The sequence below is a fragment of the Mustelus asterias genome, unplaced genomic scaffold (genome assembly GCF_964213995.1).
Source record: "Mustelus asterias unplaced genomic scaffold, sMusAst1.hap1.1 HAP1_SCAFFOLD_94, whole genome shotgun sequence".
NCBI classification, from domain to species: Eukaryota; Metazoa; Chordata; class Chondrichthyes; order Carcharhiniformes; family Triakidae; genus Mustelus; species Mustelus asterias.
Window position 1 is genome coordinate 924,707 of NW_027590142.1, and position 27,765 is coordinate 952,471.

A 27,765-nucleotide genomic window follows, 5' to 3' on the forward strand; every position below is an offset into this window, starting at 1 on the left:
TAACCACTCTGATCTCGAGGGTAAGATCATCGAACTGTAGAAGTTTTGTTTTGCCCTCATCCCCTGGATTGCACTCGCATTGTACAATTTTCTAATAAATGATCTGAAAGTGTGTTGGCGGTTCACGAAGGTCTGATGGCGCCATGTATAATCGAACTGCGGCCCAGACAGACGGTACTGTGTCTAGTCCAATCTCAGAACTTCATCCCTGACAGGCGGTAAGAACAGGCCATACTGCTGGCCAGCCACACTTGATGCATGAGAGCGCATCACTTGTGTTAGTAGATGCGACAGACGAGTGGCATATCTTCTGGTAGCAGCTGTCAGTGAAATGGGAACAAAGCCATTCTCTCCGGACGAAGGGTTGGAGGAAGTACTTTACCTTGGAGAATGGATTATTGCTAGTATAAAACTTCTCTCAGAAATAAATTTTCCGATATTTTCTTTCTGGTCTGCCATCTGTTTTGGTTTCCAGTGTTCCACTCTTATCAATCATGTCTCTTAGCACCGCCAATAAATTTTCTTATTTATGTTAATTCGGTGGGTTTGATCCAAGAACTACAAAGATAAAATGATCACGCTCAGAGGCTTCAGTAACTCACTGAAATGTTGACTTCTCTTTTGCATTACCGTTCACTCCACTTTTTCTTAACATAAGGATGCAATAATATAATGTCATATAGCCGACCGGCCAAAGGAAAACCCTAAAGCTTTCTATAGGTATGTCAGGAGTAAAAGAATGACGAGGGTAAGATTAGGGCCAGTCAAGGACAGTAGTGGGAAGTTGTGCGTGGAGTCTGAAGAGATAGGAGAGGCACTAAATGAATATTTTTCGTCGGTATTCACACAGGAGAGGGACAATGTTGTCGAGGGGAGTACTGAGATGCAGGCTGTTGGACTGGACGGGATTGAGGTTCATAAGGAGGAGATGTGAACAATTCTGGAAAGGGTAAAAATAGATAATTCCCCTGGGCCGGATGGGATTTATCCTAGGATTCTCTGGGAGGCTAGAGAGGAGATTGCAGAGCCTTTGGCTTTGATCTTTGTGTCGTCATTGTCTACAGGAACAGTGCCAGAAGACTGGAAGATAGCAAATATTGTCCACTTGTTCAAGAAGGGAAGTAGGGACAACCCTGGTAATTATAGACCAGTGAGCCTTACTTCTGTTGTGGGCAAAGTTTTGGAAAAGATTTTAAGAGATAGGATTGATAATCATCCAGAAAGGAATAATTTGATTAGGGATAGTCAGCACAGTATTGTGAAGGGTAGGTCGTGTCTCACAAACCTTATTGAGTTCTTTGAGAAGGTGACCAAAGAGGTGGATGAGGGTATAACAGTTGATGTGGTGTATATGGATTTCAGCAAAGCGTTTGATAAGGTTCCCCATGGTAAGCTTTGGAAGAAAATACGGACACATGGGATTTAGCGTGATTTAGTGGTTTGGATCAGGAATTGGCTAACTGTAAGAAAACAGAGGTTGCTGGTTGATGGGAAATATTCATCCTGGAGTTCAGTTACTAGTGGTGTACCGGAAGGATCTGTTTTGGGGCCACTGCTGTTTGTCATTTTTATTAATGACCTGGATGAGGGCGTGGAAGGATGGATTAGTAAATTTGCGGATGACACTAAAGTCGCTGGAGGTGTAGACAGTGCGGAGGGAGGTGGCAGGTTACAGAAGGACATAGATAAGCTGCAGAGCTGGGCTGAGAGGTGGCAAATGGAGTTTAATGCGGAAAAGTGTGAGGTGATTCACTTTGGAAGTAGTAACAGGAATACAGAGTACTGGGCTGATGGTAAGATACGTGGTGGTGTGGATGAACAGAGGGATCTGGGTGTCCAGGTGCATAGATACCTGAAAGTTGGCACCCAGGTTGATAGGGTTGTTAAGAAGGCATCCGGTGTGTTAGCTTTTATTGGTAGAGGGATTGACTTTCAGAGCCATGAGGTCGTGCTGCAACTGTATAAAACTCTGGTGCGGCCGCACTTGGAGTATTGCGTACAGTTCTGGTCACCACATTATAGGAAAGATGTGGAAGCGTTAGAAAGGGTGCAGAGGAGATTTACCAGGATGTTGCCTGGTATGGTGGGAAGATCGTATGAGGAAAGGCTGAGGGACTTGAGGTTGTTTTCGTTAGAGAGAAGAAGGTTAAGAGGTAACTTAATAGAGGCATACAAGATGATCAGAGGATTAGATAGGGTGGATAGTGAGAGCCTTTTTCCTCGGGTGGTGATGGCTAACACGAGGGGTCATAGCTTTAAATTGAGGGGTGAGAGATATAGGACAGATGTTAGAGGTAGGTTCTTTACTCAGAGAGTAGTAAGGGCGTGGAATGCCCTGCCTGCAGCAGTAGTGGACTCGTCAACATTGAGAGCATTCAAATGGTTATTGGATAAACATATGGATGATATTGGAATAGTGTAGATTAGAGGGGCTTTAGATTGGTTCCACTGGTCGGCGCAACATCGAGGGCCGAAAGACCTGTACTGCACTGTAATATTCTATGTTCAATGTTCTATAAACTTCAGCTTCTCACATTCACCCCTATCGATCCATCTCTTCCTCCATCCATCTCACTCTCCCTCCCTCTCTCCATCCATCCCTCTCTCCCCCATCCATCGCTCCCTGCAAAAAAACCATTCACTCAGAACAGCAGCTTCAATCTCATTACCTCAGTCTGTCTTCCAGCCTTTATCAAATCCACTCTGCACCCAGATACTTTACGCCATTAGATATTACAATTCACGCGTTAAAATCTCTCCAATTCTATATTTGTTCAAAGAGATCACAGACAGCTGAGAAATCATCAATTCCAGTCCCATTCTGAGCTATGCGGTATATTTATACTTTTTCTCATTTCACAACAAACCCAACACAACGAGCTTTAGATTTGCTTCTCTTATTATCTTAGTGCCCAGCAGGTGGATTAGAGTGAAATTGACTTCAACCCTTCATTGTCTCAGTTTGTCTCTGTGTTTATGAGAGTGCGTTTGATGGTGTGCATGTCTATGTGTTTGTCTGTTTGTCTGCATGTCTGTGAGTGTGTGTCTGTGCTTGTGTTTATGTAAGTCTGTGTTTTTGTTTGCATGTCTGTGTGCGTCCGTGAATGTGTTTGTGTGTGTCTGCCAGTTTGCCTGCAGCTGCTTGTCTGAGATTGTGTATATCCGTATATGTGTTTGTGTGTGTGCCTGTGAGTTTTCGTGTGTCTGTTTGAGTTTGTGAATGTGTTCGTGTGTGTATGTCTTCGAGTTCGCCTATCGCTGTTCCTGAGATTGGTATCGATTCTGTGAATAGGTTCATTTGCATTAAATTGTATTAAAATAAAATAATAGCACAATCCTCCAATAAGATCCTTCAGTTGCCTGAAGACATCCCGGTGATTCATATCTCTAAAGCCCTCCCTCATACACCGGCTCTTCAGCCACGTATTCAACTGTATTATCTCCCTGTTGCAAGCCTCACTAGCACGTGGCATGGCGGGGGCGGGGGGGGGGGGGCGGTAATCCTGAGATTACTACCCCAGAGGTCCTGCTCTTAGCTCTCAACTTAACTCCCTGAATTTTCTTCACAGGACCTCTTCCCCTTTCCTGCCTCTGTCATTCGTGCCAATATGGACAATGACATCTATCTGTTCACCCTTCCGTTTCAGGATGCCTGTACCTGCTCAGAGACACCCAGGACCCTGGAACCAGCGAGGGACCACAGCATCCTAGAATGTCTGTCGCTGCCACAGAAACGCCTGTCTGTGCCCCTGGCTATCGAGTCTCCTACAACTTTAACTCGCTTGAACTTAGCTCGACCCTGCTCTACAGCAGAACCAGTTGTGGTGCCACAGGCCTGGCTACTGCTGGTATTTTCCCCTGAGAGGTTATTCCCCCCACCCCCTCCGCCCCACCACCTCCCCAACAGTATCCAAAACGGTATACTTGTTTGAGAGGGGAAGCGCCACAGGAGACTCCTGCATTATATGCCTGCCTGTCCTGGCAGTCACCCATCTATCTGTCTGGACTTGTGGTGTGAAACCTTCTTGAAGCTAGTGTCTATCACACTCACTTCACCCTGTGTGTTCCGCAGTTATAGAGTCATAGACGTTTACAGCATAGAAACAGGCCTTTTGGCCCAACTTGTCCATGTCGCCCTTTTATTAACCACTAAGCTAGTCCCAATTGCCCACGTTTGGCCCATATCCCTCCATACTCATTTTACCCATGGAACTGTCCAAAATCTTTTTAAAAGACAAAATTGTATCCGCCTCTACTACGGCCTCTAGCGGTTTGTTCCAGGCATTCGCCACCCTCTTTGTTAAAAATTGCCCTTCTGGACCCTCTTGTATCTCTCCCTTCTCAACTTAAACTTATGCCCTCTAGTTGTAGACTCTCCCGCCTTTTGGAAAATATGTTGACCATCAAACTGATCGATGCCCTCGCTATTTTATAGACCTCTATAAGATCAACCCTAAAAAGTCCCAGTATATCCAGCCTCTCCTTATAACTCAAACCATCAAGTCCTGGTAGCATCCTAGTAAATCTTTTCTGCACTATTTCTAGTTTAATAATATCCTTTCTGTAATAGGTTGACAAGAACTATACACAGTATCCAAAATGTGGCCTTACCAATGTCTTGTGCAACTTCAGCAAGACGTCCTAACACCCGTATTCAATGTTCTGACTGATGAAACCAAGCATGCTGAATGCCTTCTTCACCACTTTGTCCACCTGAGACTCCACTTTCAAGGAACTATGAACCTGTACCCTGAGATCCTTTTGTTCTATAGCTTTCCATAACACCCTCCCATTAAATGAGTAAGTCCTGTTCTGGTTCGACCGACCAATTTGGATCACCTTGCATTCATCTAAATAAAACTCCATCTTCCATTCATCAGTCCACTAGCCCAATCCTTGATAACCTTCTTCACTGTCCACTATGCCACCAATCTTGGTGTCATCTGCAAACTTACTAACCACGCCTCCTAAATTCTCATCCAAATCATTAATATAAGTGACAAATAACAGTGGACCCAGCACTCATTAGGGTTAGGCTTAGGGTTAGGGTTATCTCTGCACTTGGACACTGAAAAAAAATAATAGAATAAGAATCTTACTTGTTTTTGACAAAGAGGGACATTCCCAAACTCTGGGTGGCAACAGCCAGAGGAGTCGCGGGACGAGATTCTCGGGTCGGGAGCTCCGAGGCAGCGATAACTATGGAACCTCGACTGAATGTTCATAGCTTTCCGCCACCTTCAGATTCTCGAGATTTATTTTAAACAATGGGCGTGGCCAAAATTGACGACGTTCGGGCCTGATGTCTTTCAGTTCCGCTCTGAGATCCAGTGTCCCAGAGCAGTCCAGCTCTGCAGTCTCCAGCTCCCCGTCATATCAACCATCAGCTCCGGGCAGCAGAGCGATGGGAATTCTTCTCGTTTTCAGCCTGTGTGTCTATTTACCCAGTGGGTACTGATCACACTAAACTATATTGTGTGGATTGAATATAAAGCTGCCCCAGTCCATCCCAATTACAGACACTGTCTGGGGTTTTAGCCCCGTTGTGTGGTTCAGCTCTGATGATCCTTTAAACTCTCTTGTGTTTAATTTCCAGGATCTTTCAGTCAGTCAGTGACACAGAGCCCGGCAGCGGTGACCAGGAAGGAATGTCAGTCCCTCACCATCACCTGTGTTTTCTATGGTGGATTCTACGCTCGTGCTTTGGAGAGGGCGGAATTCTTCAAACAAACACAGACCGGAACGGAGCGGGAGTGGATCTCCGGCGGAGGGAGATTTGTTGTGTCGGTGAATAAAGCAGAAAAGAAATTTTCGTTGGAAATTCGGGATGTGAGAGTTGAAGACACCGCCACCTATTTCTGTAAAGCTCATTACAAAGGAGACGGCACAGTGATGGGCCTCGGCTTCCCATCATACTAAAACTCTCACTGAAGATTTTCACATAAACAAATGAAAAAGCGGAGTTAATCTTCCCTGAAACCCGCACAGTTCCATCGCACACCGTCAATCCCACAGTCACGTTTATAATGAGGATTTGATTATTACCGTTAACATTCTGAGTGTTTTAAACAAGGAGTGTGTGCGGAAGCTGACATCTTTCCCGGGTTAGGTGTTGATGAATGAAGAATGGAAATGACTGATCCCAGTTACAAACCCAAACAAAAGATGGGATCATCGTCTCTCAGCTGGAACTGGGAACCGCAGTCCCCGCTGTTTAATTAATGTCCCTACATCTCACACAGTATCTGGGGTTTTGATGCTAAATTATAACACTGTGTAAATGGTTAGGAGAGTCACAGTGAAAAGAAGCTGAGCAAATACCTGTGCACAATTACAATATACATTCGCAGGGCCCAGAGAGAGAATTATGGATTGATGTTATTAGCGCTGCAATCTGGATTAATTACATTGCACTTTCCATCACTCACATCTTTCTTTGATATTTTTCTCAGTTAATATGAAGCGACTATCTCCTCCCTGGGGATATTTACTGAGAACGCGGGGCCTCAAAAAGAACAGTTTGAACCGACAGAGACTTCAAAACATTGAATAATATTTATTGATTTAAATCCCCCGAATAATTGGGAACTTCCAAATGACTGTGATGATTTCCCGTCAAGTTGAGTAGTCGGTAGTTCTTGTACGGGGAGACTGAGATCGGTATCACTGTGTACAAATGGTATGATGCCGATGGCTCAGGGACGGTGGTGACTGTCACAGCCGGTAAGTGACTCCAAACCCCGCCGTGTTACAAAATGTCTCGTTTAACGTTCACCGTCATTTTATTATCGTGATCTGTATCGTTTCAGTCCAATGGATACGGATAAGGATCTGTTTACAGATCCGTTACAGATTTTGATTTGGGAGCAGGACGTGATTTAGGAGTCGATCCAGGTCAGCCCTGGGGAAAGCGAGTGTGAGACCTGATGCAGAAGGCGGTCAGCGCTGTAGGGATAGTGGTGGTTGTGGGGATGGAAGTGGAGGGGTGGGGGGTGGATGGGCTGTGATGTGAGGGTTGACAGTATTTGGGTCATTATTAGTTTAACGGGCACATCGGGGTTAACATCCATATCAAGGGCTTTCACTATCCTGATAGTTTATAACAAATTATCGGCACTCTGGAATCCACCTTCGGTGTTAATTGTGACCGAGGGAGATCTGCCTGTCTCGAACAGCCCGGCACTGGGATCGCAGAGCTCTCTCCTGGGCAGTAGACTGAAGTCCCTGCCGTGTAATATGAAGAAGCTACCGGTTGAATGAGATCAGTGCCACCGCGGACAGTTCATTTAACCGCAGCAGTTCATCCAATAACTGTCCCGGGAGACAAATAGAATAAAAGAGACAACGGACTTCAGACATTAGAGACTCTGTTTAGTTCCAGATTGTATTTTTCAATAGAGAAATCAGTTACTGAAATTAGTGAAATTGTACCTGACATTCCTCTAAACATCCTCCATATAACCAATCACTTTCCTCATTTTCTACCGTCAAAAGAGGCATAATTTAAAATGAAACTAAATCCCCCACACACGAAAACACGTTTGTTTGAAATTAATATAACTGGAGTTTTACCCTTTTTATACTGAAATATTAAACTAAACTGACTTAAACCTATACTTTATTTCTAATGTCCAAAAACACTGAAGAGATTAGTTAAACTACCTTTGTTTCCTGACAGTTGTCATTTACAGAAGAAAATAAATACATCAATCCGAATCAATTCAAAAAGGGAGAGCCAGAATGTGGATCTCGCTGTCACATTGAATGTTTGGAGCAGAGGCGAGTGGTACATTTATGGGAAGACTCGAAAATACTGAAGGGAGAACAGAATAGACCGACAGAGTGAGCTGGATAGAAATGGCCAATTAGATTTCTGAAGGGTGAGGCTGGTCGGGTGTTTCTATGCAGACATCAGTGAGTTAGGCCGAATTGCCTGTTCTTCTGCCGTTTCTATACAATGTAAAATTTAGAGAAAATTCCGCCCAGAGACCGCAGAAGAGAATCAGTTAAAGAGCAAAAAAAGAATTGAACTTGTCAGAGAGCCAGAAGAGGCAGTTCCCAGTGAATAACTGTAAAACCACTGCAGAAACTGAACGGAATAAACCCAACTGACAACTGAGAGACTTTGGGAGAACTTTCCACGATTGCAACGAACCCAAACAGCGCAAAATAAATGTTGAAACCAAATAAAACTGACTGTAAATAGTTCTAAGTAAAGAGAAAAGGAGAAAAAATGTTCCTGATAGTTCGATAGCAGAAGAAAACCAAATAGATGAACAAACAGAGATTCCCGGGAGGTGTTAAACAGATATAAATGAATGACATTTGAGCACCGATGTTCAACATCATTCCATCCCCATTGGAGCTGATGGATCACAGTCATTCCCTGTTGGATCTTGCTGTGCGCTACGACGTAACGCAGCTGGGTTAGTCACTTGGAACGGATTGCCTCACTGGTAATAAAATGTTCCCTCGTGTTTGTCTCTTAGGAAGGGAAATAGAAAGTGAAATGTAACATACATCATTGAATCATAGAGTGCAAAAGGGTGACATTCGGCCCCTCGAGTAGATGCAGCCCTTTATAAGTGAAATCCAGTTCTTCCCCTTCGTCATGAATTTTCCCCATAACCCTGTTTTATTCCTGTTCCGGCGCTTGACTATTCCCGTGTGTTTGTCACTGTTGATTCAGCTCCCACCATCTATTCCGACATTGCATTCCAGACCGTTGGATCTTGTTGTGTAAAGAAAACCTCATTTTCCACTGGTTTACAATAATAATAACAGTGAATACAGTTCCATCAGATTTAAAGTGATAATAACACCGAATAAAACTGAGCTACTCCCGCAATTGACACATTCCCCTGGTAAACAGTGACTGAACCACAGAAGAAAACGCTGTTTCTTTTTTTATCCTCCAGATTCTAGTTCCCTGGTGTCGAAAAATCCGCCTCTCCAAACCTCTGCTGCTGGTGACACGGTTGCTTTAAGCTGTGAATATTCAGGTCTCTGTCAGTACACAGTACACTGGTACAGTCAGCCCCCAGGGCAGGCTCTGAAATACCTGCTTCAGACACACACTTCAGGAGAGGAGAATAAAGAAAATGCTGCCGGGGGGAGAATTTCTGCTTCTATCGATTCTGCCGAGAAAATCAGCTGGTTAAAGATCTCCAAACTGGAACTGAGCGATTCCGCTGTGTATTACTGTGCACTGAGTCAGAGCACAGCACAGTGATACAGAACATGGAGAGAGCTGTACAAAAACCTGGACATGGTGAGTATTACAGACACAGTGATACAGAACACAGAAAGAGCTGTACAAAAAAATGAACATGGTGAAAATCACAGACATAGTGATACAGAACACAGAGAGAGCTGTACAAAAACCTTAAAATGGTGAGGTCTGCAGTGAGTAAACTGTTAGAAGGTATTCTGAGAGACAGGATCTACAGGCATTTAGAGAGCACGGACTAATAAGGGAGAGTTACCATGGCTTTGTGAGTGGAAAATCATATCTCACGAAATTGATTGAATTTTTTGAAGGAGTAACCAAGATGGTAGATGAGGACAGTGCAGTGGATGTTGTCTACATGGACTTTAACATGGTACCACATGGTGCATTGCTGCATAAGGTTCAATCTCACGGGATCCACGGCGAAGTAGCCAATTGGATGCAAAATTGGCTTGATGAGAGAAGACAGGGGGTGGTTGGAAAGGGTTGTTTTTCAAACTGCAAAATAGTCCAGAGTGCATTTTTCTCACTCAGAGGCTGGTGAGTGTCTGGAAAGATCAGCCAGAGGTAGTAGTGGAGGCGGGGACAATTTTTACTTTTAAAAAGCATTTAGACACTTCCATGGGTAAGATGCGTATAGAGGGATATGGGCCAAATGCGGGCAATTGGGACTAGCTTAGTGGTAAAACCTGGATGGCATGGACAAGATGGGCCGAAGGGCCTTTTTTCAACGCTGTAAAGCTCCATGACTCGAGAGCATTAACACCCCAGTACCGCAGGAGGAAACTGTTACATTGGTATCAACTCATCCTGAATCATGCTGGAACCAACGTCTTGGCAAATCACATAGCGAGGGCTGCAGATATGGCATTTAACTGAATAATGGGGCAGGGGGAGACAAGGACCTGTTGCATGAAAAATTTTTAAAAATCGACGATGAAGGAGAAGGTTGGACTGCAGGTGAGCGAACATGAAGGCACAGAACATGTGAACATCATATTGCACCAAAATCGTGCAAGAATAGGGAAATTTGAAAACAGAACAAACTTCAGGGCTTTGTATCTTTGAATGCATGAAACATTCTGAATAAAATTAATGAGTTAACAGCACAATTAGAGACAAATGGACATGACTTAGTAGTGATTTCTGAAGTGTGGTTGCAATGAAAACCAGATTTTGGAATTGAAGATCCAAGGGCGCTCAATACTTCAGACGGATAGACAGAAAGGAAAATGAGATGGTGGAATAATGTATATGTCCCCAAACAGTCGGTCTGTAGTTGGGCACAGGAGAAATAAGGAAATTTTGGGGGCTTGTGAGAAAGGTATTGCAATAATTATGGATTATTTTAATATGCATATACATTGGATTTAACAAATTGGCAAGGCTAGCCCCGAGGGAGAGTTCACTGAATGCATTAGGGATTGTTTGCTGCAACAATATGTTGTGGAACCAATTAGAGAGCATTCCAATCGTGGATTTCCACCCTCTGTGGTGGACAGGGCTCTTAGCCATGTCCGACTCATCTCCAGGGCTACTGCTCTCAGCCTCTCTCCTCCCTCCCAGGACCAGGATATTGTCCCCTTTGCCTTCGCTTTTCAGCTCATCAACCTCCTCATTAAAAGAATTATCGTCCGCCATGTTTGCCAACTCCAGCATGACGCCACCATTCAAGCTATCTTCCCGTCACTCTCCCTGTCAGTACTCCACAGGCACCGTTGCCTCCGGGACACCCGTGTCCACTTCTTCATCACACCTAACAACTCACCTATCGCCAATGGCAATCGTAGAAGATGCTGCGCCTGCCCCTTCACCTGCTCCCTCCTCGGCATCCCAGGGCCCAAACATTCTTTTCAGGTGAAGCAACGCTTCATATGCACTTCCTTTAATCTGGTCCATGGCATTCGCTGCTCCGATGCGATCTAATCTACATTGGAGAGTCAAATGCAGACTGGTTGAACGCTTTGCAGAATACCTATGGTCAATCTGCAAGCAGGACCCAGACCTTTCTGTCGCTTATCATTTGAACACACCATCCTGGTTGCCTCTCCACAGGTCATTTCTTTGTTTTGCAAAATTCCAGTGAAGCCCAATGGAAACTGGACGAACAGCATCGCATCTTCAGATGAGGCACTTTACAGACTTCTGGGACTGAACATTGAGTTCCACAAATTCAGAGCATGACCTTTCGCCTCCACCTCCACTCCCTTTCCATTTATATTATCTAATTTCTTCTTTTCATCATACTCGTCCATTTTTATTACTTTATTTTCTTATTTTTAGTTTTCAACTTCTGAAATCTCGTTTTCAACCCTGCTTCATCTCTCCCCCAAACCCATCCTCCCCATCCCAATAGGGACAACAGTTGCATTCACATACTCTGCAATCTCTGTTTTGCCATTTATCCATCGCAATCTCTTAATGGACACTCTCAGCACCATTCTCAGCCTTTATCATCACATTTACATTCACGTTGTTATTCTCTCTATGCCATTCGTTTCAAGTACATACCCCCGCCCCCCCCCCCCCCCCCCCCCCCCCCCCCCCGCCACCACCAGAAAACAAACCCACCCTCCCAGTACAAATCTTGTCTCGGTTTCCTTGTCTTCAGCTCTGAGGAAGGGTCATCCTGACTCTAAATGTTGGCTCGATTCTCTCTCCACAGATGCTACCAGACCTGCTGAGAGTTTTCAGCATTTTCTGTTTTTCTTTCAGATTCCTGCATTTGCAGTACTTTGCTATTATTATAGAGAGCAGAAGATTCCGGATTTGGTATTATGTAATGAGCAGGGATTAATTAATGATCTCATAGTTAAGCATCCTCGAGCGAAGAATGATCTTAGCATGATTTAATTCCAAATTCAGTGTGAGGACGAGAAACTCAAGTCCCACACTAGACTTCTAGTGTTAAACATAGGGATTTACGTAGGCATATGGACAGAATTGGCCCGATTGGACTGGGCAAGCAGACTGAAAGGTAAGACAGTTGATGATCAGTGGCAAATGCTGAAGGAGGCAAACAATTCCTCCCAGCTAAAATACATTGGTGAGACGAAGAAAGATTGTAAGAGGGGAAGAAACATCCATGGCTAAGCAAGGAAGTTAAAGATAGCATAAGGAGAATATCTAATGCATACTATATTGCAAGGGCCAGTGGCAGACTGGAAGATTGAGAAACTTTTAAAGATCAACAAATGGTTACTAAAAAGTGAGAAAAAGATCAATGTTAAATTGTGAAAGAAAACTCGCACAGCGTTAAAAGAACGTGTAGCAAAGGCATTTGTAAGGATCTAAAAGTGAGGAGTGGAGCTAAGGTGATTGCTGGACACTTGGAGTATTCCACTGGGGAGTTAACAGTGGGGAGAACAGAAAAGGTGGAAACGCTTAATCGATATTTTGCCTCAGTTTTCACGCTGGACAACACGAGTACCATCACAATAGTAACAGATAATGCAGAGGTAATAGAAAGGAAGGAATTTCGAACAATCACGATCAATAGGGAAAACGTGTTGATTGAACAATTGAGATTGAAGGTAGTCAAGTTCCCAGAGCCAGATGGCTAATATCTTATTGTCTTAAAGGAACTGGTAGTGGGGATAGTGGGTACATTGGTTATAATAATCCAAAATGTCCTGGATGCGTGAAATGTTCCCGTGGGTTGGAATAAATGATAATATAAAGCCGATATTCAAAAAGAGAGGGAGGCAGAAGGTATCAAACTAGACACCTACTAGTTTGAGATCTGTCTTTGGAAAATTGTTAGAATCCAATATTAAGATTGTAGTAACGGAACATTTAGAATGCCACAAGGCAATTCATTAGAGTCAGCATTGTTTTAAGAAGGGCAAATAATTTTGACTAATTTGCTAGAATTCTTCGAAGATGCACCAATTAAAGTGGACAATGGGGATCCTGTATGAAGATGGGAATGGGTTAATGAACTTTGTAACACTTAAACATTGAGACACGAGCTCTGTGATTTTGTGAGAAACACTGTAGAGCTCATGTTTACGTTAGGGCTCAGTGTTTTCATGTCTGTGGAATTTGTTTTCATGTATCCAAACCAGATAAGAGAGACAGCTGTCCTTGCTGTTCCCAGCTAATTGCGTATCAGGAATGTGGCTAAGCAGAATTAGCTAAGCAGACTCCATTTTATGTTCCTTTCTATTATATACCTTTGTTTAACACGGTGGAGCTGACATGTATACCTTCTGTCATCGTATAACAATAGATTCATATATATTCATTATATGCTGTTCATCCACACTATTTATACTGATATAAATTGCGACATAGGCACCTGTATCTTACTTAACCTGTTGGTGCAAACTTATAATCTTGTGTGATGGATAAACAACGCACAGGTGGCGACAAAACAGACATTCGCAGCCTTGAGGATGGCCACGGTTACACGGGAAAGACGGAACTGCCGAGACAGCAATAATCGTGGGAAGATGAGGACGTGACCAGGGGTGAAAATATATGTATAAATGTTTGCTCTTGACCTGAATTCAGTAAGAAGTCTGAGACCGTGTTAGGGAGACCTCTTCCACAATTGTGCAAATAAACCAATGTACTTTGACTCTAAAACTAGTCTCAGAGATATTATTTTACCTACAACAATTGGTGCCGAAACCCGGGATCTGATTACCGCTCCGGTCGAATGGCCACGACCGGGACACCGGAATAGATTACCGAACTTAATACAGTGGGTCAAAGTACAGTGGGTGATCATCTGTGATGAGAGATTGTCTGAACTAATGAAAGATGGCTGAACTGATCACATATGGACAAGGAGGCAATTGACTCTAACACCCAGCCTTAGATTGAATGTTAAGCGGTGAAATCTCCCACGCTGAGAGCAGGATTTGAAATGGGTGTTAGGGTCTAGAAAAAGGTTGCCTGAGGTGTGACGTTCAGACGTGAGTGAGAAAGAAACTGTCGGAGTGATCGCTGGAGTTGAAGGAAAAGCCTTCATGTGAAAGCCGGCTTAATAAAAGTATAGTATAAGTGGTGGTACGGAGGGATCTGATCACCCCTGACAGGTATCACCGAACTCGGATAAGAGCAACCTAGGAGGGGGAGAGTGTGAAAGGAGAATAGAAGACTCCAGGTGGTTAGTATAAACTTATCGATGTTATGGCGGGACAAGGACAATGGGGGGCCCCGGGGTCCCTGATAAACGAATATATGGCTAAGAGGGACAAAGTCATTAAACAGATGAACAAAGGGGGTGGGATTTAGACCACCGACTAGACCAACAACGAAAATGGTTGAAAAATGAAAAGAAAGACAGAAAGACGGAATAATTGAATAGGTCGCAGTCTTGGGTAAGAAATGGGCTGATGACAAAGCGAAAAGAGAATTAGAAAATAGAAACTAATGTTTAGAGGACCCCGGCTGGGGATCCTTGCCTCCCTATGGGCCGGTCGTAGAACCCACGGCACCAGTGGGAGACCCCGATGAGGAAGAGGTCCATGATCTCGGCCCATAACTCGGGGCGGGACATTACAGAGTCCCACTGCCCGATACAAACCCTTCACCCCAGGAGAAAGACAACATGTTTTGGCATCTCTGGGAAGGCTCCATTTACATTTGCAGGATATACACCAGTTGATACGGGCCGCTTGCCCACAGGATAAGTGGAGACTGAGTTACGGAGCGGGTAACGCACCAACCAATTGGTCCAGAATTACCCATATTAAACATTAAAGGGGTGAAGGAGCCTCCGAATTTGGGGAGCGACTCTTTCGAGTATACCATGAATGTTCGGGGATGCCCAAAACTGCCCGAACAGAGAGAGCCTTTTTACAAGCATTTAAAGATGGGCTGTCGCCAGCTCACCAAAAAATCCTTAAAATGGGAGTTCTCAATACCCAGACTTATGATGAATTAGTAGAATGGGCATCTGGAATTAGAGACGGACCAGATGAGAAACCATACCCAGAAATAAAAGAGGAAAATGTTAGTGCAAACAGTGGAGGAGCTAAACCAAAGGATGCGTGCTATAATTGTGGGAAACCGGGTCACTTTGCCAGAGTCTGTGGGGTTCCAAAGGGAGGTAGAAGGAAGGACCCTGCCGGCCAGTTTTGCAATAAGTTGGGGGGGGGTGATGCAGAGGGGCAATAAGGGGCCCCCGCAAGTTAGGGTAGGAAGGAAGGTAGAATCTACGTGTCTGCACTGGTAGGGGAGCCTCCAAATCCATCACTGACCTACCCTTACCCATAACGAATAAAATGATCTATGTGAAAGGAATTAACGGACAAAACACCCCTGCCTACTAAAGAGAAACAAGACAAAGAGGATAGGAGTATTCTTAATACATCAGTTAGCTGGACTAATTGAGCAAGATAAAGAAAAGATTAGAGAGTTAGAATCCAGAAGAAGGGAACAAGAGAAACAAAACCACGTATTAGAAGACAAGCAATGGAGAGGGGAAAGTGCTCCTCTATCTCCTAATGAGTCCATACAACAGGGACCAACCGCTCCTCCAGAGGAGTAGGAAGTGCTAGAACACAACTTAGTGCCAACACCCCGAAGGGGAACAGATGCGCAGCCAAAAGCAAATTATAAACCCTTCACCCAGTTTAAAACAGAGACTCAGAGGGAATGCTCCCACTTACTGGAGCAGAATTACCACAACAAAACAGTTAAGAGGGGGGAAGAATGCACGCAGAAGAGGGATCAATGTATGTGATAATGAGGGAAACCCTAAGACTTGGGTAATGTTGAAATGGGAATGTGAGAAGAATGAGAAGGACAAAAGAGATAGAGCAGAACAGGAAAGACTGCAAAGGAAAGATAAAAACCCGGAAGTATCTGGCTTGCCAATGTTGTTGCAAACTACCGATACAGATGAACAGGAGGGGGATTGGTGGAATCGACCCAGTGTAGATAATTACCAGAAATCTAAGGTAGCCGTCATTGCCCCGATTATAATAACGCGCCAGTGCCGCTGCAAAGACAGAAGGGACTCAAATCAGGTAAACTTGGTTCGCTTGAAGCATGATCGAACAAAGAGGGGAGTAAAGGGTCAAAAGGAAACAAGCTGTACGATTCTGTCTGGTACAGAGTGAGACAGAGAGGATGTAATTGTGCAATCGAGAGCCTCATGTGATGGAATAGTGTATAGCAGATCAAAGTGAATTGCTTCTCTGTGTGCGAGTTTAATAAATTATTTTCGGGGAAGTGTTAAAACTGTGAGAGATTAAAGTGATAAGATTTCTTGAATTTACTTCTGTTTTGAATTTAATTACAGTTTGGAAGACAGAAGAATAAAAGCGAATGTTAATCAACGTTCTGTATTGTCAAGTGTTTTACTTTCATCGCAGTTTCAGATGTTAAGTTTGAATGAATGTTGGAAGCTTCCATGTGTATCCATATTTAACAAAGTGGATGTTTTGTTGTTGTTTGCTTTAATGTTTTAATGTTAAGGAAGGAGTTAAACCTTGGAAGGACCATGTGCTCTTTCCTTTGACTTGAAGTTGAAATTATAAAAGAGTTAGTTGAGAGAAGAAAATAAGTAAATTTGTGGAGAAGTAGAAAAGCAGGAACAAAAGAATGAGGTGAATATATTGTCTATGCGTCAGTTTAAAGTATATCAAGTTCGTGAAATGAATCGTAGTTCTGATTACTCCAAGTTCCAGCGGGAGATTAATTGATTAAAACCTCAGTTGTCAATGCAGATAAAGATGTTGTCATTGAATATGTTTAATCTGCATTTGTTGCCAACCATTGAACACCATGATCTGTTGGAACTTGAGTTGCCAGTTAGTTCTAAATAACATTTGGACCAATATGAAATGCAAGGCTTGTATGATGTTGTTTCGTTAACATGCAACAAATTACATCATCTGACATTGACGATAGTTCTGGCTAGCCCATCCAGAGGAAAACCTGACTACAGTACTAACTTCTGGAGACCAATACCAATACAAATTGCCCAGTAAGAATACAGTATTAAGATCCACAGAATAAAGTGATTTACGAACGTCTGATAGTTTAGTATTCTGCAACTGGTTAAAATTATAAACTGCCTTTAGAATTTCATGTGCCATCTATTATTCAAGGTTTCCCAAATATAAAAACACTGCAGAGCTTAAAGACTAGCCAGTTAAAAATCAAACCAAAACATTTCTAATCAATTAACTATTGTTATTGTTATATGTATTGTGCCTGTTATTTTTCTAAAAATGCAGGGATTTTAATCTGGAACTCAGTTTAAAAATAGACAAGACATAAATTAAAAGGGTTTGGATATCACAGTTATGATATGTAAAGTGGCATGATATAACTGCCGCTCGATTATTATACAGTATAAGCACTGCCATGTAGACCCGAGAATAAAATCAAATCCTGAAAGGCCTTAACCAGTTTTATGGTATATATTGTGTATTGATAAAACATAATTCTGTAGGAGAAAAGGCGATTTATTCCAAGCTAAATGTTTGTGTTTTAGTGGTACTTTGTGAAGTACTATAATGCTTATGCGCAACCAAATTATCAAAATAAATCTAATGTAAGAATACATCACATAAAACTCAGAGCTGTATGGCATGTGATTTTAATGGAGAAAGCGATGTCTTTTGATAGGATTATATACAAATGAATGGATGTCCAGCTGCAGCCAGTGCAAAGTGTAATTTGATTCAAACTGAGCTTTCTATGGAAGGGGGACATGTAATTAAATGTATAATGCACGAGCTAAAGCCATACAGACATTGGGAAAAATGTGGACAAATGTATTGCCCACCATACTAACCACAAACGGGATAACCGGATTAACCCCTTATGAACTAATGACAGGACGGGTGATGCAATTACCAGAAAACATCGTAACAGGTGGGACTGATGTAGGTCCGCTCAAAGATAAAATCAGGAGATATGATTTGGAACTAAGCACCCAACTAAAAGGAATGTGCAAATTGGTAAAAGATAATCAGGAAATAAGAGACGCAGAGAGAGATCTTGAAATGCTCCCTGACGTCCCAACAGTGCGACGTCCTAGTGAAAACACTACCTGACAAACCAGGGTTTGCACCAAAATGGAATGGGCGATATGAAGTTATAATTAGTGGAGTCACCTGTGCCTCATAGACATAAGAGGGAAAGGTATATAAGAACATAAGAAATAGGAGCAGGAGTAGGCCATCTAGCCCCTCGAGCCTGCCCCCCCATTCAACAAGATCATGGCTGATCTGAAGCGAATCAGTTTCACTTACCCGCCTGCTCCCCATATCCCTTAATTCCCTTATCGATCAGAAATCTATCTACCCGTGATTTAAACTTATTCAACGAGGTAGCCTCCACCACTTCAGTGGGCAGAGAATTCCAGAGATTCACTATCCTCTGAGAGAAGAAGTTCCCCCTCAACTCTGTTCGGAACCGACCCCCACTTATTTTGAGGCTGTGCCCTCTCGTTCTGGATTCCCTTCCAAGTGGAAAGAATGTCTCTACCTCTACCCTATCCAGCCCCTTCATTATCTTATAGGTCTCTATAAGATCACCCCTCAGCCTTCTAAACTCCAACGAGTACAGACCCAATCTGTTCAATCTCTCCTCATAAGCTACACCCCTCATCTCCGGTATCAACCTGGTGAACCTTTTCTGCACTCCCTCCAAGGCCAATCTATCCTTTCCCAAATAAGGGGACCAAAACTGCACACATTACGCCAGTTGCGGCCTCACCAGTGCCTTGTATAGTGGCAGCAAGACCTCCCTGCTTTTATATTCTATCCCCCTCGCGATAAAGACCAACATTCCATTCGCCTTCTTGATCACCTGCTGCACCTGCAGACTGAGTTTTTGCGATTCGTGCACAAGGACCCCCAGGTCCCTCTGCACAGTAGCATGATGTAATTTTTCTCCATTTAAATAATATTCCAATTTACTATTATTTCTTCCAAAGTGGATAACCTCACATTTGCTGACGTTATATTCCATCTGCCAGATCCTCGCCCACTCGCTCAGCCTATCCAACTCTCTCTGCAGACTTACCGCTTTCCCATTCATCTTCGTGTCATCAGCAAACTTTGATACCCTACACTCAGTCCCCTCCTCCAGATCATCTATGTAAATGGTAAACAATTGAGGCCCCAGCACCGATCCCTGCGGCACGCCACTCGTCACCAACTGCCAACCAGAAAAGCACCCATTTATTCCAACTCTCTGCTTCCTGTTAGATAGCCAATCCCCAATCCAAGCCAACACATTACCCCCAACTCTGTGTACCCCAATCTTCTGCAGCAACCTTTTGTGAGGCACCTTATTGAATGCCTTCTGGAAATCAAAAAACACCACATCCACTGGTTCCCCTCTGTCAACCGCACGAGTCACATCTACATAAAAATCCAGTAAATTCGTCAAACACGACTTTCCCTTCATGAATCCATGCTGCGTCTGCTTGATTGAACCATTCTTATCCAGGTGCTCTGCTATTTCCTCTTTAATGATGGACTCCAGCATCTTCCCAACTACGGACGTCGAGCTAACCGGCTTGTAGTTACCCGCCTTTTGTCTACTTCCTTTTTTTAAACGGCGGCATAACAGTAGCTGTTTTCCGATCAGCCGGCACTACCCCAGAGTCCAGCGAATTTTGATAAATAACTACTAACGCATCTGCTATTACCTCAGCCATTTCTTTCAGTACCCTGGGATGCATTCCATCCGGGCCTGGGGACTTGTCTACCTTCAGTCCCATTAGTCTACCAAGCACTACCTCTTTAGTAGCAGTAATCGTATTAAGGACCTCAACTCCCACCATTAAGGACCTCACCTCCCTCTCGATCTCTAATATTCGGTAAACTATTTGTGTCTTACACCGTGAAGACCGACACAAAGAACTTATTTAAAGTCTCAGCCGTTTCCTCGTTTTCCATTATTAAATCCCCTCTCTCGTCCTCCAAGGTTCCAACATTCACTCTAGCCACTCTATTCCTTTTTATATATTTGTAAAAACTTTTACTGTCATTTTTTATATTTTGAGCTAGTTTAGTTTCATAATCTATCTTTCCTTTCTTCATCGCTTTCTTAGTCGTTCTTTGTTGTTTTTTTAAAGTTTTCCCAATCCACTAATTTGTTTTCATTTTAATACTCTCCTTTATTTCCTTCGTTATCCATGTCTAGTTATCCCTTTTCTTACAGTCCTTCTTTATCACCGGAATATATTTTTGCTGAGTACTTTAAAAAATCTCCTTAAAAATCCTCCACTGTTCCTCAGCTGTCCTACCTACCAGTCTGCTCGCCCAGTCTACATTAGCCAATTCCGCCCTCATCTTATCGTACTCCCCTCTGTTCAAGCAGAGGACACTGGTTTGGGACCCTACTTTCTCACCCTCCATCTGTATCAGAAATTCAACCATATTATGATCACTCAACCCAAGAGGATCCCTCGCCAGAAGATCCTTAATTCTACCTGTCTCATTACACAGTACCATGCCTAAGATAACTCGCTCTCTCGTAGGTTCTGTAACATGCTGTTCAATGAAACTATCCCGACAGCATTCTAAGAACTCTTCCTCAAGCACTCCATGTCCAATTTGAGTCGACCAATCAATATGCAGGTTCAAATCCCCCATGATTATTGCCATTCCGTTTTTGCACGCATCCATTATTTGCTTGTTTGTAGCCCTTCCCACCTCTAAGTTATTATTTGGGGGCCAATAGACCACGCCTACCAGTGTCTTTTCCCCTCTACTCTTCCTTATCTCCACCCACAACGATTCCACGTTTTGCTCCTTAGAGCCTATGTCGTCTCTCACTACCGTCCTGGTATTATCCTTTATTAAAGAGCTACCCCACCTCCTTTTTCTACCTCTCTATCCTTCCTAAATGTCTGATACCCGTGGATATTCAGCTCCCAGTCCCGGTCACCATGCAACCACGTTTCTGTGATGGCCACTAGATCATAGTCATTTGTATGGATTTGTGCCATCAAGTCATTTACTTTGTTTCGAATGCTTCGTGCATTCAGGCAAAGTGTCTTTATGCCAGTCTTTATCTGGACCCGGTTGGTTGAAACGCTACTAACATCTCCCGAGCCCTCTACTCCTTTAACTAGTTGAATGTCCTCAACATTAACCTGCACTTGTACTCTCTCCTTTACCTTCGATTTTGTAATTCCCCTTACCCCTGCACCCTCCCCCCGATTTAATAGTTTAAATATGGAAACATTAAACTCTGCTGAAAGAATATGCTGAAACTAATTGGGAAAATATGTGATATACTCCCATTGCAGGAATGTACAGACAACGACTGACCTCCAAGCAAGCTGAACGGGTTCGCGGGAAGTTGTATAACGGTCGCGCGGGTTATTAGTAAGAGATAAGATGCTTTTCACGCTGCTTCTCACGACCCTGGCCCTGTCAACAATCGCGGGAAAGTATAGATGGAATTATGAGGATTTAGGGGTAAAGCACAGTGATCATCTCTGTAATGATGACTCTGTCTATTGTATGAACACCTTTGTGTATATGTCTTATCTGTATGCATCACAATCGAATCTGAGCAAGTGCTGGGTCTGTTCACACATTCCCATGCACGGAAGAAAGGGAGGAATTCCTTTATTCCCTATCCCTTTATCAGCTCTGGAAATAAAGAATGTATTTTAAATCAGAATGGAACCCAGGAATGGAAAAGGAAACTACATTTAAAACCCCATCGGGTACCACCATGCAGGACACGTTTAATATCAGCAACAGTGATGTTGTTTTCGGGCTAGGGGGCGGAGGGTGCACTTTATCGACCTTTAAGAAATATTACCAACCCAGCTACGACAGATCAGGATCTCCACCCTACTTCGTTGTGAAAAATCAACAAAGGGGATCTACCTGCCTGACAAGAAATGGAACGATACCTGCTGGCCGTCGCTACTGTATACAAGAGACTGATATCACGAATGACACTTGGGCCATGGTACAGGTCACAATCCAGTGCCCCACAGCCACCGTCCCGGTTAGTCTCTCCTCCGCTTATGTGAGCAGGATGACTGCATATAATGGTACCTATTTTGTCTGTGGAACCAATGCCTATCCATGGCTTCCCTGGAATTGGGCAGGATCATGCTACTTGGCATATGTGGTGCCTCATATTCACCATTACACTGACTTACGGGACCACCCCGAGATACACCTGCTTAGGGCTAAGCGAGCCATTAGTGAGACAGAACGGTTCTTCATGATAGCCTACCCACTTTATGGGACAGAAAAGGCTGCACAGGAACTGATACGGATGGCCTCGACCCCAGAGAGAATTGCAAATGAGACTAAAGATGGGTTCGAGGAGGTGAGCACGGCCATCTCTGAAATATCAGCAGAGGTCGTAGCTATTCGGACTGTGGCGTTACAGAACCGATTGGCACTCGATTATGTGCTCGCCTCCCAAGGAGGAACATGTGCTATAGTTGGCTCCGAATGCTGTACGTATGTTCCCGATGCTTCGGAGAATATAACTCGCTTGGCAGATCACATTAAACGTGTGGCGAAAACAATGCAGGATGAGGGGAACCAATATCACAATTATAACCCTCCGGGATGGCTGGGGCAATGGTTTGGGTCGTGGTGTGCATAGCTGATGCATGGATTGATTGTATTAATTGTAATTGTAATTACCGGCTATGTTTGTATGGCATTGTTGAACACCTGTTGCAAAATAGGAACAGCACGGATTATGCCGGGCACAAGTGTACAGGCAGAGGGGGCAGACCACCTGACAAAGGAGGTAGGCCCATTCGCTGGTAACATATGGTTCTGAATTGGTCATGGGGCCATGTTTGGACCATGTTGTCCGACCAACAGGGGAGAGTGAATACGGGAATGGGTTAATGAACTTTGTAACACTGAAGCATTGAGACACGAACTCTGCAATGTTGTGAGAAATACTGTGGAGCTAATGTTTACGTTAGGGCTCGGTGTTTTCATTTCTGTGGAACTTGTTTTCATGTATCCAAACCAGATAATTGAGACAGCTGTCCTTGCTGTTCCCAGCTAATTGCGTATCAGGAATGTGGCTTAGCAGAATTAGCTAAGCAGACTCCATTTTATGTTCCTTTCTATTATGTACCTTTGTTTAACACGGTGGAGCTGACATGTATTCCTTCTGTCATTGTATCACAATAGATTCATATGTATTGATTATATGCTATTCATCTATCCTATTTATACTGATATAAATTGCTATATACGCTCCTGTATCTTAGTTACCTTGTTTATGCAAACTTATAGTCTTGTGTGATGAATAAACAACGCACAGGTGGCGACAAAACAGACACTCGCAGCCTTGAGGATGGCCACGGTTACACGGGAAAGACGGAACTTGCCGAGACAGCAATAATCGTGGGAAGATGAGGACGTGACCAGGGGTGAAAATATATGTACAAATGTTTGCTCTTGACCTGTATTCAGTTAGAAGTCTGAGACCGTGTTCGGGAGACCTCTTCCACAATTGTGTGCAAATAACCCACTGTACGTTGACTCTACGACAAGTCTCAGAGGTATTATTTTACCTACAACACTGTAGATGTGAGCTAACTTTACTTTCAGAGGACGTTTGTTGAGGTACCGCGCCTTGAAATGAAAGAGTGTGTCTGTGTGTGTGTGTGTCTGTTTGCTTGAAATAAAGAGAGGGTCCAACAGAGGGAGATGGCTGGAAGTGGGAGACTCTGTCTGTGTCTGTGCATGTATGCTTGTGTTTGAGTATGACTCTCTTCTTGCGAATCTCGCCTTTTCTCTGCAAGTTACCTTCTGCACCATGTGGCTATTTAATGATCGCAGCCTTGTTTCTGCAGTGTCCTTCTGAAAAGATTTCAGAAGTAACTACTATCCTCCAAAGCAAAGCAGGAAATTGCTGATGGAGAATTTCTTATTTCTTCCATCAGGTGGCAGGAAAGCCTACTAAATGTCCACCCCCACCTCTTGGTCTCACTGTTTCACTGTCCTCGATCACACTGTTATCTCTCAATGTCAATGCCTGTATCAATGTGCTCCGTCTCACTTTCATTACAGTCGACACCGTGACAACCCAGTCTCAGTCGGTGCTCCTAATTCCAGCTTCTTAATTGATTCATTCAGTAGCTTTTTCAATTATTGTTGCCTTCTCCATTGACTCCACTCTTGTTAGCTATGTTTTGGTAACACCTCGTGTACAAACAAGCTGGATTTATTGTTCCTATTTCGGTGGAAGCCTAATAACTGCACTTCCTCTTCGGTTCTGCTCCTCACTATAAAGAAGCAAGTCAAGATATATTGCACTATTCTAACCATTGCAAATACAATTTGCAGATGGATCACCCACGAGAGTTAAATGTTTTCATTCTAGCAGCAATCATCTCAGGTGAGTAACACTTCAGATTCGCATTGATTACCTCGCAATAAAAACTTTTATTCTTCCACATTTAATGTTGCTTTTTGGAGAAAAACTAGAGCAATATTCGCAGTTGTTGAATTGGCGGCATTTTGACATAATGTTTAGCATTGCTGCCTCACAGCGCCAGGGACCCGGATTCGATTACCGGCTTGGGTCACTGTGCAGAGTCTGCATGTTTCTCCCATGTCTACATGAGTTTCTTCTGGGTGCTCTGGTTTCCTCCTGCAGTCCGAAAGATGTGCTGATTAGGTGCACTGGCCGTGCTGATCTCTCCCTCAATGTAACCGAACAGGCGCTGGAGTGTGGCGACTCGGGGATTTTTACAGTAACTTAATTGCAGTGTTAATATAAGCCTTGTGACACTGATAAATCAACTTAACTGAATTATTCTCATTGATTTCCTTTCAGGAAATTATTTTACATTCTTATATTTAATGTTGATCTTACGAGACAAGTGCACAACAATATTATTGGCGACTGATTTTTTTTAATGATTGGAATTTTACAAATAGTTGTTTAAAAGCTTCAGCAGTGAGAAAAGGCAAACCTATCATAGATTTGAACAATTCACCAAACACATATTCGACATGCCTTCCAGACCCAAAACATCCAGCACTTGGAAGGAAATTTGCTGCTGATGGACACGAAAAGCATCGCCCGCAGTATTCCCTCCGATCCACACACATCCATGAAGCTAGAATCACCTTTCTATGACTGTCGCTGTGTTAAAACCATTGGGGACATCACCTTCCCTCTGAAAGTACTGTTGAGTGTACCTTGTGCATCTGCACACGCAGCACTCCAGGAAAACAGTTCCACACTCTCTTCTCAAGGGCGGCAAATTAGCATGGGCAGAAATCCTGGCTCAGTCTCGCGACTCTCATATCCCAGGACAGAATAAATCACAGAGTCGTTAGTGTGGGATTTAGGCGAAGCCTTTTTATTTCCTTAAGTGAATGGTGAGAACGTGGAACTGTTGAACATGGAATATGTGACGTGAACGGTGTTTATGTATTTCAGGGGGCTATCGGGTGGAGAGAAAGAGTAATAGGCGGCTCATCTCATAGTGTGGGAAGAAGTGGGGTTGGGGTGAAGAAACGCCAGCAAAAGCCCATGGGCCGAATGGCCTGCTACTGCGTTAACAAATTTGAAATGATTCCATCTAATTAAAAACATGGCCTGTTATCAACTCAAATTCTATCCCACGCCTCATTAGGTTTTGGATACATGTTGCAGATATTGACCTAGCCAGATCTTAAATCTCCAAGTCTCTGGCCAGGCGGCACACCAAGAGGCTGGAGACGCATCACCCTGCGCCTGCAGCACCGCCCTCCAGCTCAGCTTCGTGCAATGGTACTGATGCACTCACAGGGCAAAATCGCGACTGCTGGCTACCTCCAAGGGCAGCACGATGCCTACAGGCGGAACTGGGGCCGCCCTCCATTGGGCCCACGATCCTCCCCCTCCCCCGCGCCTCCCCAGTTTCAAATCGACATAGTGCCTGGAACCTCCACTTAATTCTAATTTTCTCTACCCTTCAGGTAGCCTGGCTGCATCCGCAGTCATACACCAGCCAGAGGCAGAAGTGATGGTCCAGCAGGGAGCCACCACGACAATCACCTGCTCCTACACAGAGGTGGAGAGGGCTTGCTTGGTCTGGTACCGGGAACCTCTCCACCCAGCCATGGGAGGGAGTCCCGAGTATATTCTCGTCCGCTGCACCGACGGTTTCAGCGACAGCGCCACATTTTCCAGGCGTCGCTTTTCCTCCTCCCTGAGCAAAACTTACAGAAGCATCAGTCTGACAGTTGCACCCGTGACAGCTGAGGACTCCAGGAAATACTTCTGCGTCTTAAACACACACATTGGCACATTCCGGGCAGCAGTCTCTGCATAAACTGCAGGTTCCTCTCCCAGGCAATGGAAGGTCTCGGCATGATGTGTAGTCCCATTGTCCAATGTCGGTGTTGTAGAATTGCAGCATCAACACAGGGATAGACAGGCAAACAGATGTGAATTAGATTCTTAGACACATCAGCTGATTCAGTAACACATAAAACAGATATATGGTCACTGGACAGCTAACAAGATAGATTGATAGACACAGGAACTGATGCATTAACACACAAGGCAGAAATATGGTCACCGGACAGTTAGATAGATGTATAGACACACGAACGGATGAATTAACAGAAAACAAATAAATGGTCACTCGATAGTTAAATGGATAGATTCATAGACAGAGCTAGACTAACATACAAAACATATACACGGACACTAAGACGTTAGATAGTTTGGAGCCACATCAACTGCTGGACGAGCAGGCAAAATGGATACATGGTGACTAGCTTACTTGAAACTAACTTACAGGTGATGAACATACAAATAAGCAGGAAGGCACAGTGTGATCAGCTCTGAACAACAGATGGATACACGCAGACTTTTAGACATGATGAGAGACTACGAAGGATGTGATTACACTAGAGAGGGTGCAGAGGAGACTCACCAGGATGTTTCCTGGGCGAGATCGTATGAGCTATGAAGGGAGGCTGGTTAGGCTGGGGTTGTTTTCCTTAAAGCAGAGATGTGGGGGGGGGGGGGGGGGAGGGGGGGACCTGATTGAGGTCTACAGAATTACGAGGGATATAGATATTGTGACTAGGAAGGGACATTTCCCCTTAGTAGAGAGGTCAATAACGAGGTGACATAAATTGAAGGTAGGGGGCAGCAGATTTAGTGGTGATTTGGGGTCAAAGCACTTTCATCCAATGGGTGGTGGGAATCTGGTACTGACTGCCTGATGAGACGGCGACCCCTCACAACATTTAAGCAGCATTCAGGTGAACACTCGACACGCCGTAGCATGCAAGTCTACGGACCAAGTGCTGGGAAATTCGACTAGAATAGCTGGGTGTTTGGTGATCCTCAACCACAGTTCTTGCGTGCAGATTGGAATGTCGCCTTTCGTATCCAGTGGACAGCGGCCAGTGGCAATGTCGGCCAAGGATTTGCGTCGCCTTGACTTTCCCCAGTACAATGCCCATGGATTGAAAACAGGATTCTGTGTGTGTGTGTGTGTGTGTGTGCCTGTGTGTGTTAGGATGTGTCTGTGTGCGCGGCGCAGTGAGTTCTGTCAATTACTTGTCACTATCATCATGACCATTGACATTGTAATT

The 27,765-nt window shown here is 43.9% G+C and overlaps 2 protein-coding genes across 2 annotated transcripts in view; one reads left to right on the forward strand and one right to left on the reverse strand.

The window, feature by feature from the left end:
• The window catches only part of LOC144484165 (uncharacterized), a 385,513-nt gene that overhangs the window by 119,918 nt on the left and 237,830 nt on the right, over positions 1 to 27,765 (reverse strand). The gene's annotated exons all lie outside the window — the stretch shown is intronic.
• Positions 5,405 to 9,232, forward strand: LOC144484179 (uncharacterized). The gene is made up of 4 exons (XM_078202719.1): positions 5,405 to 5,447; positions 5,597 to 5,889; positions 6,657 to 6,723; positions 8,919 to 9,232. Exons 1-4 carry the CDS (start codon positions 5,405 to 5,407, stop codon positions 9,230 to 9,232), a joined length of 717 nt encoding a protein of 238 aa, XP_078058845.1.

Coding starts and splice junctions, on each gene's coding strand:
- LOC144484179 (XM_078202719.1), top strand. CDS start 5,405: ATGGGAATTCTTCTCGTTTTCAGCCTGTGTGTCTATTTACCCA. Junction 5,890..6,656: donor ATTACAAAGGAGACGGCACA/GTGATGGGCCTC, acceptor GGGGAGACTGAG/ATCGGTATCACTGTGTACAA. Junction 6,724..8,918: donor GGTGGTGACTGTCACAGCCG/GTAAGTGACTCC, acceptor TTTATCCTCCAG/ATTCTAGTTCCCTGGTGTCG.